This window comes from Rhinatrema bivittatum, chromosome 4, assembly GCF_901001135.1.
Source record: "Rhinatrema bivittatum chromosome 4, aRhiBiv1.1, whole genome shotgun sequence".
NCBI lineage: Eukaryota > Metazoa > Chordata > Amphibia > Gymnophiona > Rhinatrematidae > Rhinatrema > Rhinatrema bivittatum.
In genome coordinates this window covers 243,643,716-243,655,845 of record NC_042618.1, presented here as the reverse complement: position 1 = coordinate 243,655,845, position 12,130 = coordinate 243,643,716, and the positions used below count along the sequence as shown (strand labels likewise).

General features: G+C 44.6%; 1 protein-coding gene across 4 annotated transcripts in view; it reads left to right on the top strand.

Moving 5' to 3' along the window:
* The window catches only part of LOC115090621 (potassium voltage-gated channel subfamily KQT member 1-like), a 408,883-nt gene that overhangs the window by 196,778 nt on the left and 199,975 nt on the right, over nt 1-12,130 (top strand). For all 4 annotated transcript variants that reach the window (XM_029599979.1, XM_029599980.1, XM_029599981.1 and 1 more), the window contains exons 5-6: nt 266-344; nt 11,196-11,292. In XM_029599979.1, coding sequence (XP_029455839.1) covers nt 266-344; nt 11,196-11,292 — 176 coding nt within the window. The remainder of the gene's footprint in view (nt 1-265; nt 345-11,195; nt 11,293-12,130) is intronic.

Sequence of the window (12,130 nt, the reverse complement as noted above, 5' to 3'; positions counted from 1 at the left end):
CAGAGGCTGGAGAAGTGGACTGGTGAACACAATTTAAAGGTAGACTGGCAGCATGTGTGAGGTTAGCCTCCAGCTTATATATTTCTTTGATGCTGATCTCGGTGATGTAAGGGATGTTAAAGTCTATTTGATAATTAGCTTCTATAAATTATTGTACCCTGTAACTGTTCTTTTAGGTTTTTTATGCAACATTTTTTTAAATAACATTTTTAGATGTTATATATGAAAAGATTGCACTCCATAACTAATATTGTTTCTTCAACAGATCTTATTGTCGTGATTGCATCCGTGATTGTCCTGAGTGTAGGATCAAATGGTCAAGTGTTTGCTACATCCGCAATAAGGTATTTCCTAGAAGTATTTCTCTGCTTGTAATATGTGATCAAAAAAGTTAATGGTGGAAAATGAGTGCTTTTTAAAGAGTATGAGTATGTGTTAATGTGTTAATGTGTTAATAAAATTATCAAAAACAAGCAAGAGTAACGATTAGTGATTAAATATAAATGTAGAGGTCCATATTCAGCTGCTGTGCGGCTTGACTATTTAGCCAGATAAACTTATCCAACTAACTTAGTGGTGCAGCTGAATATATGTGGCTATCTTATAATTATCAGGATAAGTTTATCCGGCTACCTTTAGGAGTGCTCTATGGGCTAAGCAGACTTAGCCGGATAAGTTATCTGACTAACTCTCAATATCCAAGTTCTTCTTATGTTCTTATGCTCTTAAGTTAGCTGGATAACTTACCCAGCTAATGTGGCTCCTTCCCAGAATGCCTTCACTCCACCTGCCACTTAGCTGGCTAACTAGTTATGCGGCTAAGTGGTGGCCATTCAGCAGGGATAGATATTGAGCTGCTACTATTCAGCTGGATAAACACTAGGAGGTCAACTTTCAAACGTAGTTTACATACGGGCCGATACAGTAAAAGTCGCGGGAGAGCCGGCGAGTGCCCGCTCTCCCGGCGCGCGCATAGGCCACTCTCCTGTGCGCATGATTCAGTAAAAAAAAAAATTCAAATTAGGGCCCGCGGTAAAAAGAGGCGCTCGGGACAGTAGCGCGTTCCTAGCGCCTCTTTTTTGACAGGAGCGGCGGCTGTCAACGAGTTTGACAGCCGATGCTGAATTTTGCCGGTGTTGGTTCTCAAACCCGCTGACAGCCATGGGTTCGGAAACCAGACGCCGGCAAAATTGAGCATCTGGTTTTCAAGCCGTGGGCCGATTTTACTTTTTTTTTTTTTTTACTTTTTAATTATTTTTAACTTTTGGGACCTCCGACTTAATATCGCCATGATATTAAGTCGGAGGGTGTACAGAAAAGCAGTTTTTACTGCTTTTCTGTGCACTTTCCCGGTGCCGGCAGAAATTAACGCCTAACTTTGGGTAGGCGCTAATTTCTGAAAGTAAAATGTGCAGCTTGGCTGCACATTTTACTTACTGAATCGCGCGGGAATAACTAATAGGGCCATCAACATGCATTTGCATGTTGCGGGCGCTGTTAGTTTCGGGGGGGGAGGGGTGGGTTGGGCGCGCGTTTTCGACGCACTATTACCCCTTACTGAATAAGGGGTAAAGCTAGCGTGTCCAAAATGCACGTACAAATGCGGGTTAACAGTGCAGAGCGCACTGTACTCTATCGCCCTGATAGTGACAGATTTAGTATTTTGTTGCCCCTAGACACTGTTGATTTTGTGGCCTCCCCCCTCCCTTCCCCCTAGTGAGGTCTAAGGCCACAGTTTTGTGCAGTTCCTCAGGAGTAGATTCCATGGCAAAGATTTGAAAAATCTGATGCATATTGGCAAACATTTCCAACCTTATTTGTATAATTTATCTTCTTTTATTTGTTGAGGTAAAGAGATCTCACTTATCAATTCAGAGAATGATTTCAGAGATGGGGAGAGAAGGAATGGGTTGGAGGATGGGAATGGGGAGAGAAAGGGAGGAGGATCAGAATGGGGTGAAAAGAAGCTGAGATTACAGGGGATTGGGGAGGAGATCAGAAGTCTGGGAGAGGGGAAGAGGAGGGAGAAGTAGGGAAGTCCTGGAATTGAGGAAGGGTTACAATTGGTGTATCACACTTAAAAGCAGATTTATTTATTTAGATTTTTATATTCCACTTTTCACAGCACTTAAAAGCGGATTCCCTATCCCCAGAGGGCTTACAATCTAAGTTTGTACCTGAGGCAATGGAGGGTAAAGTGACTTGCCCATGGGAACGACAGTGGGACCCTTGAACCCTAGTCTTCTGCTTCATAGCCTGCTGCTCTAACCACTAGCCTACTCAGATTTTGTTCTCCTATAGGAGACCCATCTTCACAAGAGGGATGAGCGTGTTTTGGGACATCAGGATTTTGAACATGTGATTTTTAGCTCAAATCTGAGGTGGGGGATGGGGAATGATGTGGAGTGGGAATTTTGGTATGGAAAATGTTGAAGGTGGTTATAGGGGGATGTTACAAAGATGAAGAGGATCGATGTTTGATTGTGAATCTGCAGTTGGAGGGCATAGTCATTACGGTGGTAAACATTTAGGCCCCAAATACTGAACAGGAGAAATTATATGAAAAGGTGTTGGAAAAGATTTTATTGTATTCGAAGGGTCATCTTATAATAGGGTAGGATTTCAATTTAACACTTAATCCAGAGGTGGATTCTTCAACTTCTATGGGATAGGTCTGAAGAAGGAAAGGGGTAAATTCATGCATATGATAAAAACATTTAAACTTATTGATGTTTGGATGGTTCAGAACAATAGCTCTAGAGATTATATTTTCTATTCACTTCCCCATGGGTCTTACTCCTGTACTGATTATTTTTTAGTGGAACATTCTTTGGTGTGGAAGGTGAGAGAAACTGGGATAGAATGTAAAACGTGATCCAGTTATGCACCAGCATGATAAAATTGGGCGGGGTGTCTGTAGTAGCTAAACAAACCCTTTGGAGACTGAATGATGCTCTGCTGCAGGATGAGGTGATTGCAAAGAAAGTTGAAGATGCGCTTAATGAATATTTGGATATAAATCTGTTACGAATCCGAATAGGATTGTGGACCCATGGCCGAGGCGGAGTTGGCGCTACCTGAGGGACTAAACCCCTGCAGGTCTCCACCGTCGAGAGGCAGGCCGGAGAGACGCAGGGGCCAGATGGAGCTTCGCCACTACCAGCCCACGTTCCCCGCGGGTTGAGCCCTTGGGTGCCGGGCCGGTTGGTCTTAGGTGGGCCCCTGTGATGATGGGTGGAGTCCACGTTCTCCGTGGGTTGAGCCCTTGGGTGCCGGGGCTGGCTGGTCTTAGGTGGGCCCCTGTGATGACGGGTGGAGAGATCATGAGCATCTGGAGGTGAGGCGGAGTCTGGGCAGGACTAAAGGAAGGAGACCAGAGAATACCACAGTCCAGTTCCAAGATCGGGGCAGGCAGAGAGAAGCAAGGAGAATCCTATCTGAGGTCAGGGGCTGGCAGCGAGAAGTGAGACGAGAGCCGGTCTGGGGTCAGGAAGCCAGGAGATCTGTCCGAGGGCAAGAGAGGCTGGATCAGACACAGGCACAGGAATGCTGAGAGAAGGAGACCTGATTGCCAAGTCGTCTGATGGGAGTCTGCTGCCGGTATATATATGCCCTGGGCCCTGATGTCATTCGAGTGAGCTGGTGGCGTTTTCCTGCCGCGGGCCCTTTAAACCTTCACCGGCAGCGCACACGCGTGCCTAAGGAAAGGGCCAGGAGAGGACAGTGGTGGCGGCATCCTGCGTTCTGGGAGGCCTGGGACAGCCCCAGCAGCGTTGAAGGCCTGTCGACTGCATCAGGAGGAGCCAGGAGGAGTGACCCAAGCCGGAGGTTGGGTCAGAGCCTTGAAGAGCCAAGGAGACCGGCTGGGATGGGCCGCGGCCGGTAAGAATATCAGTACCCCCCCTTCTAGGCCCCCCTCCAGGGAGTTTAGGCTTGTTGGGATGGGAGGCATGAAATTGTTGCAACAGGCTCTTGACCAGGATGTTGGCGGCGGGTTCCCAGGGATTTTCATCTGCATCAAAGCCATCCCAAGCGAGTAGATATTCCCATCTCCGGCCTCTCTTCCTTATGTCCAACACGTCCCGCACTTGATAGATTACGTCGTCCTCCGACGCTACTGGCTGTGGTTCGGGTGGTTTCTTAGTTGGCCTCAGGAGCGAGATGTGAAAAGAGTTGTGGACTTTCAAGGATGATGGCAACCGGAGCTGGTAGGTCACCGGACCTAGCCAACGGAGCACCAGGAAGGGCCCGATGTAGCGTGGAGCCAAGTGTATGGATTGAAGCTTCAAGCGAATGAAACGCGTGCTGAGCCAGATCTTGTTGCTGGGCCAGAGTTGTGGAATGGGTCTCAGAAGGGCGTCTGCTTTCTGCTTAGCTTGGTGACCAGCCTCTTGTAGCAACAGCTGTGTACTTTCCCCAGAGTCGATGCAAATCCTGTGCTATTAACTGTGCTGCTGGTGAGAGAACCGTCAGCGGTAATGGTAGCTGAGGAAGCGGTTGCCTCCCGTAGACTACTTGGAAGGTCGAAGACTTAGTGCTAGCAGACACGTGAGAGTTGAAGGCAAACTCAGCCCAAGGCAACAATGCAGCCCAAACATTCTATTGGATAAGCATGGAGGAAATGTTTCAAAGTGCGGTTGGGTCTCTCCGCTTGGCCATTTGCCTGAGGGTGGTAAACGGTCATGAAATCCAGTGAGATGTCAAACTTTTGCAGAGTGCTCTCTAAAACTTGGCTGTGAATTGAGTACCACAGTCAGATACTAGGTACTTGGGCAACCCATGGAGGCGGAAGATGTTTTGAACAAAAAGTTGTGCTAGCTACGGAGCGGATGGCAGGCCTGGAAATGGAACGAAGTGTGCCATCTTGGAGAAGCAGTCTATCACTATCCAAATGGTAGTTTTGCCTTTAGAGGATGGCAAGTCCACAATGAAATCAGTGGAGATATACATCCAGGGTTCTTTGGGAGCCAGTAGAGGCTGCAGTAAGCCCCACGGTCGGCTGGGCGGTGGCTTCTGTTGAGCGCACAAGTGATAGGCATCCACATAGGCCTGAACGTCCTTTCTCACGGTGGGCCACCAGTAGAACTGCTGGATTGAGGCTAAAGTGTGGGCTCGCCCAGGGTTTCCCACGGTACGGGCATCATGGGCCCATCAAAGAATTTTTTCACGGTCTGCGAGGCACGACGGTCTTCACAAGCGGTACCATGGCGTTGGCTGCGAGTTGGACGTGAGCAGGGTCGATGATATGTTGTGGTGGCTCCAGGGTGTTGACAGGGAAGAATGAGTGGGAAAGGGTGTCTGCCTTGATGTTCTTGGCCACGGGTCGATACCGGAGAATACAGTTGAAGCGGATGAAGAAAGGAGCCCATCGGGCCTGCTGCGGGTTCAGGAGTTGGGCTTGGTGCAAGTAGTCCAAATTTTTGTGGTCAGTGTACACAGTGATATAATGTTGTACCCTTTCCAGCCAGGGGTGCTACTCCTCGAAAGCGAGTTTTATTGCTAGCAACTCCTTGTCCCCGATTACATAGTTTCTCTCTGCAGGAAAAACTCGTCTCGAAAAAAAGGAGCAGGGGTGCAGGGTCTTGGTGGAGGAGTGTTGGCTTAGGATAGCCCCTACCCCTTCAGATGAGGCGTCCACCTCCACGATGAAGGGTTTTTTGGGGTCTGGGTGCCGGAGGCAGGGCTCGCAGAGGAATGCAGCTTTTAGATGTTGGAAAGCTGTCTGGGCTGCAGGTGGCCATTGCTTGGGGTTAGCCCCTTTACGGGTCAGGGTTGTAAGAGGTGTGGTCAAGCTAGAGTAGTTGTGGATAAAGCAACAGTAGTAATTGGCGACAGTAGTAATTGGCAAAGCCAAGGAATCTTTGTAAGGCCTTGAGGCTGACCGGCTGGGGCCAATTCTGAATGCTTGTGAGTTTCTCTTCGTCCATTTGGAATCCCTGTTTAGAAATGATGTAGCCCCGGAGATCCAAGATGGCGGCGGTATGAGAGGTGTCGGAGTTTGGAGCTCTGCAGCGTCTTCTCACTAACTCTTGTTTTCTGTATCTGGAGCGGCGTTGGAATAATGCCACATACTAAACAGACAGACAGGACGCCTCGACCCCTGTAAGACCCTCGTCAAGTCAGATGACGCTGACAAGATTCTACCCGCCAGCAGAGTTCGTGACCTTGGAGAGTCCCATGATAGCGGTTGGTGAGGAGCAAGCACCACCGCTTTTGGGAGAGGTCAGTCTTAGTCCCGGGGCTCCAACAATACGTTTGCCACTGAGGAGCGTTGCAACCACCATCGACCCAGGCTCTACTCTTCGACGGACGGCGTCTATGGAGCCGAGCCCGATCGAGAAGGGACAAATGGTGGGACTGGTGACGATAGAAGTGGATGGAGGCATTTCTTCCTCCCCTCGGGTGGAGAGCTTCCTCGGTGACAGCCGAGCAAGCAGCTGCTGGAGGAAGGGAGTCTGCTCTGTCCCTGGGGAACCAGGACAATTGGGGATTATCTCTGTCTCAACCGGTAATTTTTTTACCATTTTCACCTATAGGGAAACCTAAAACTGTTACCATGGATATGTTATGGCAAGCAATTGTTTTATTGCAAAGTAACATCGCAAATTTAAATGTGAATATAAAAGAAATGCAAACTGCTTTATATAATTTAAATCCATCTGTGACCAAGCATTCGGAGACTTTGGAGAAGGCAGAAGGGGCTATAAATCAAATTTTAAAAGTTCAAGCATCGATTATACAAGGTGAATCATTGCTGTCTAGAAAAGTTGAAAATATAGAAAATAGTATCAGATATACAAATCTTAGGATCATAAATTTTCCAAAATGTCAATTTGTTTCCCCGAAAGAGCAATTAAAGAACTACTTTCAAGAGGTATTATCACTCTCATCTGAAAACCTACCATCAGTATCAAGTGCATATTTTATAACATGGAAAAATGTAGGAGAAACAGGGAACCAACTAATGGAAGAAGCTTCGCTTAATGTAACAGATTTACTTGAATTGAACCACAATTGAAACCCTCCAAACAAAATTTTTTTGCCACAGTATATATACTATTAATAACCCCAATACAGGGTGAAGCATTTAAACTGACATTCAAGAAAAAGATTTTTTTATCACGAAAAATTGTTTTAGGAGAAGAGAGGAACGTTTCATATATTAATATCATGAATCCCCAAAGGGTGATATGATTGTGTTATAATCATAAACGGACCTCCTCCATCCAGGTTTTTCTTGAAAGAATTGTGAAGAGAAAACACCAAGTGAAAACCTCTTTCGTTTTTTTTTTTTTTAATTATTCATTGCTGAAAACTGTGAGATTCACTCCATGAATAACTGAAACCATGAGTATAACTGTCCCGGTAAATTGTGAAATACCCAATTGTATTTATGAATGCTTGAACAAGCTATATGAACTTCTCAGGCATTAATGAATATGAAAAAGGCAAGTCGGGATGTTGATTGAGCTTGTGGTATGGGTGATTTGACCCGGTAAGGGTTCCCCTTGGATGGAAGATAGTATGAGGGGAACCGGAGAAGTATAGGTAGGTATCTGGAGGTGCTTCACCTGGTGCTTTGTAATGAAGTTGCCTCCGGCCCCGGAATCTACCAGGGCCAGAGTGTGAAAGTCCTGGTCAGGCATCCGGATAATCACAGGAAGTGTGAGTGGAGGAGTTGGAAGAGTCAGGCCTAGGCTAGGTCTCAACAGTGCGACCTAGGCCTAGGAGTTTACCGGATGCACAGGGCATTGAGCTAGAGCATGTCCAGCCTCTCCACAATAGAGAAGGAGTCCCAAGTGATGGTGCCAAAGGCGTTCTTCTGGTGACAGTCTGCCTCGATCCAATTGCATGGGTTCTTCCAGAGGCGGTTTTGAAGGAGGCAAACTCAGGGAGTGCTGGAGAGTAGAGGAAGGCCTCTTAGCAGAATGTAGTTCTCGAGACCGCTCTTGAAGTCAGCGGACAATGCAGCTGGTCAAATTAATGAGGGCTTCGAGAGTGTAGGGCAGCTCTCTGGCTGCCAGCTCGTCTTTCAGGCAAGCCGTGAGACCATCCAGGAATATGGAGCGAAGGCAATCCTTGCCCCAGTGAAGGTCCATGGCCAAGGTCTGGAACTCAATGACATAATCGGCTAGCGGCCGGAAGCCCTGACGAAGGTATAGAAGTGATGAGCCCGAGGTGGTCTGTCATCATGGGTCATCCAAGACGGTGCAGAAAAGGACCAGGAAGCTGGACAGGTCCCTTAATATCGGATCTGCATGCTCCCACAGAGGAGAGGCCCAGGCCAGGCTTTGCCATCCAGGAGAGAAAGGATGTATGTGGTCTTGGTGAGCTCGTCGGGGAAGAGTGCGGACTGCAGGCAAAAGTGCATATTGCAGTGCTTCAAGAAGCCTTGACAGTGTGCTGGGTCCCCAGAAAAGTGTGGTGGAGCCAGAAGTGGAATAACCGACCAGGTCGCCGGAATCCTTGGGTGGGTAATGGCATCAGTTGTTAGGGTTGAATTATGGTCCACTTTTGAAGAAAATATATAAGGATTTAATAATATGGAACATTGAGCCTATTTATGGTTGGGTAGAGTAGTGATGCTGAAAATGAACGCCCCAGCTTGTCTTTCTTATTTGTTCCAGATGCTTCCAATAGAAGTACCAAGGGAGATGTTAAATCCAGAAGAAAATTCTGGGATTTATTTGGAGGCATCGAACCCTGAGAGCTGACATATTCTATATTAGTTGAAGGGGATGGGAGAGTTGGGAATACCTCTAATAGAGAAGTATTATGTGGCATTTCAACTGAGAGCATTTGTGAAGTGGCAGCAGAACGGGGTAGGTAAACAATGGATGGATATAGAGCAGCAGCAGGTTCATGGGGCTCTGTTGTCTGTCTATCCTTGGGTGGAGAAAACATTTTGAAAGCCAGGGGAGACCTATAACCCCTTTGTTAGGCTTACTCTGTGGATATGGGAGAGGTACTTTAGGCAGCTGGTTTCATGGGGGAAGGTGTCTCCTCTCATGTCTATTAGGTATAATAGGGGGTTTGAACCAGTTATACAAAGAGGGGTCTATCAGAGATGGGAGCGGTTGGGATTGCGGTTGCCTGGGCAGTTAGTTTTGCAAGGAAACATGGTAAGCTTTGATCATTTGAGGGGGCAGTTCCAAATCCCCAATTTGGATTTGTATGCATTTTTTCAATTGTGGCATTACCTCACTCATTAGATTGGGCAAAAGTATTTGGGGAAGACGGATACCAAAATGAAAAAGCTGTGTTCAAAGAATATTCAATTGAAGGGTCTGATATCCCGGATATACAAAATACTTCTGGGCATACCAAATATGAAATTGTGTCACAAGACAGCTTGGGAAGGGGACTTGGAGGTAGAATTGGGAATTAAGAAATGGGAAGAAATGAGATATCGGGTAGTGAAATCCTCCTTATCAGTACATGTGGTGGAGAATGCCCTAAAAGTCTATTATCGATGGTATCTTACCCCTCATAGGTTATATTTAATTTATAAGAGAGGGTCCAATAAATGTTGGAGAGGGTGTGGAATGGAAGGTACGATGGGACACATATGGTGGAGATGTAAAAAAAAATAGAGGCCTTTGGAAAGAAGTTCAGAAATTTGTATTCGAACTTTAATGGGATTGCAGATGGACTGGGACCCCTTGATATATCTTTTCAATGTGACTTCGGAGGAGGCTCAGCACAAAATAAATCAGCTAATATTTCAAATTTTGAATGCAGCAAAATATGCTATTGCTGTCAGCTGGAAGATGGTGGAGGCTCCAGCAATGAATCAGGTATATTGAAGAGTGGAAATGATATACAAAATGGAACAGATTACTGCTATTAAGAAAAATAGACTTCAGGTATTTAATTCCATTTGGACTCCTTAAGAGACTTGGTGGTCCTAGGGGGGGAAGGGTGGGTTTATAGGAAGTGAGGTGGGTGTGAGGGAGGGTTGGCAGGAGTTTAAAGGTAATAAGAAATTATTGTGTGTTGTCGCTATTGTAAAAGGAATGTGGATGAGGGATCAAAGTCTACCCTTGTCATGTTGACTGTGTTATATCAGACTATATAATGGTTGTATTGTTTGATTTCTCAATAAAATATAAAAGGAAAAAAAGGCAGTAGTTCATATAGAGGGCAATACAACGATGACATTGTCAACCTGGATTTTCTTATTTTTTAAAGTCAATTTCATAAAGCAAATGTAGACCAGAACTTTTGTTTTCTAATACAGAAATTTCAACCTTCTACGCCTTCTGGAATATAGTTCTAGAAAAAACTTCTGTCCCTTCTTGGAATTAAAATTTTCATATATAATAGTCCTAGGGGGCACTCCATGAAGTTAGCAAGTAGTACATTTAAAACTAATCGGAGAAAATTATTTTTCAATCAATGCACAATTAAGCTCTGGAATTTGTTGCCAGAGAATATGGTTAGTGCAGTTAATGTAGCTGGGTTTAAAAATGATTTGGATAAGTCCTTGCAGGAGAAGTCTATTAACTGCTATTAATCAAGATGACTTAGGGAATCGCCATTGGTATTTACTGGCATCAGCAGCATGGGATCTACTTAGTTTTTGGGTACTAGCCTGGCTTAACTACTGTTGGAAACAGGATGCTGGGCTTGATGGACCCAGTATGGCAATTTCTTATGTTCTTATGCTGTGGTTAGTATCCTTCACTTCCACAAGGCATTTCAGTGGTCATGCATAATCTAAGAACAGTCATGCCTTCTGTGGCTTGTGAGAGATGAGGTACATATTTCCCAGTATATAATGGAGAATGGACCAGTGTCAACCAAGGAAGATGCTGTATTTTTTGTCTGCTGAGGAAATGAGAAGGGGGCACCTCTTCAAACTGAATATAGGCTTTGGCAACAAATACTGTTTGAATTAAACCAAAAATTACAATAAGGGGGGAAATAGCATGACATTCACAGAAAATAATTCTTAAGATATTGATATGCACACATTAACATTTGGTAATATTCAACTTGACATTTTTATATACCCCATTTAGTTCCTTGTATCTCAAATTTATTGATGTTCAAAAACTCTTCAGAAATCATTGGGCACTGCTATATTGATTTATTGTCTATATGATATTGAGTATATTATGCAGTTCAGCCACAAAGTATATTTTTGTATTATCATTACTGTTAAATTTTTTTGTCTTTATTTGCTTTCACAGGGGAATACGGTTCCTCCAGATCCTTCGCATGCTACATGTAGATCGACAGGGTGGCACATGGAGACTTTTAGGATCTGTTGTTTTTATTCACCGTCAGGTGTGTTATACAGTCACCAATATACTGTACTACTACTACTGCTGTTATTACTATTACTACTTATAATTTCTGTAGCGCTAGTAGACATGCACAACACTGTACAAATACACAGACATTTCCTTTTCAGTAGAACTTACAATCTAGTCTAGACAATCCTAAAGGAGAAAAAAAGACTGTCATGTAGAGAAGTGGAGACCATGCATATATTCAAAATCTATCTCAGAGGTATGCAACTCCAGTCCTGGAGTGCCACAAACAGGCTCAGTTTTCAGGATATCTGCAATGAAAATGTATGATGTATATTTGCATGCACTGCCCCAATTGCATGCAAATATATCACATGCATATTCATTGTGGATATCCTAAAAATCAGGTCTGCTTGTGGTACTCCAGGACCGGAGTTGCATACCCATGATCTATATGTTATTGAAGACTCACAATAAATAAGCTATCAGAGATGATAAAAATCCTGAAAGTCAGAAACCTGCCCATGCTATTTTATTGGGGGCAGGGGGTTGTATTGGGGCACAAACATTCACATAATCTCCCCCCCACCCCCAAACACAGATGTCTCTATTTCTAATATTGTACAATTGTTTTAGTTTCTTAGCCACTAGAAGCAAATATTTTTCAGATTAGCAGGTTAAAAATGCTAAAACAATACTGTAAATTTAATTAATTTAACCACATTACAAAGACATCTGAATATATCTCTTTATTCAGTTTATTTCTATTAGTTATAGTCATTGATGGTTATGTCTCAAATTTTCCAAATCTTGTTTGTACAGTTTAGTGATAAGCATTTGTTTTGAATCTATATAAAACAGCCTGTTTTGTT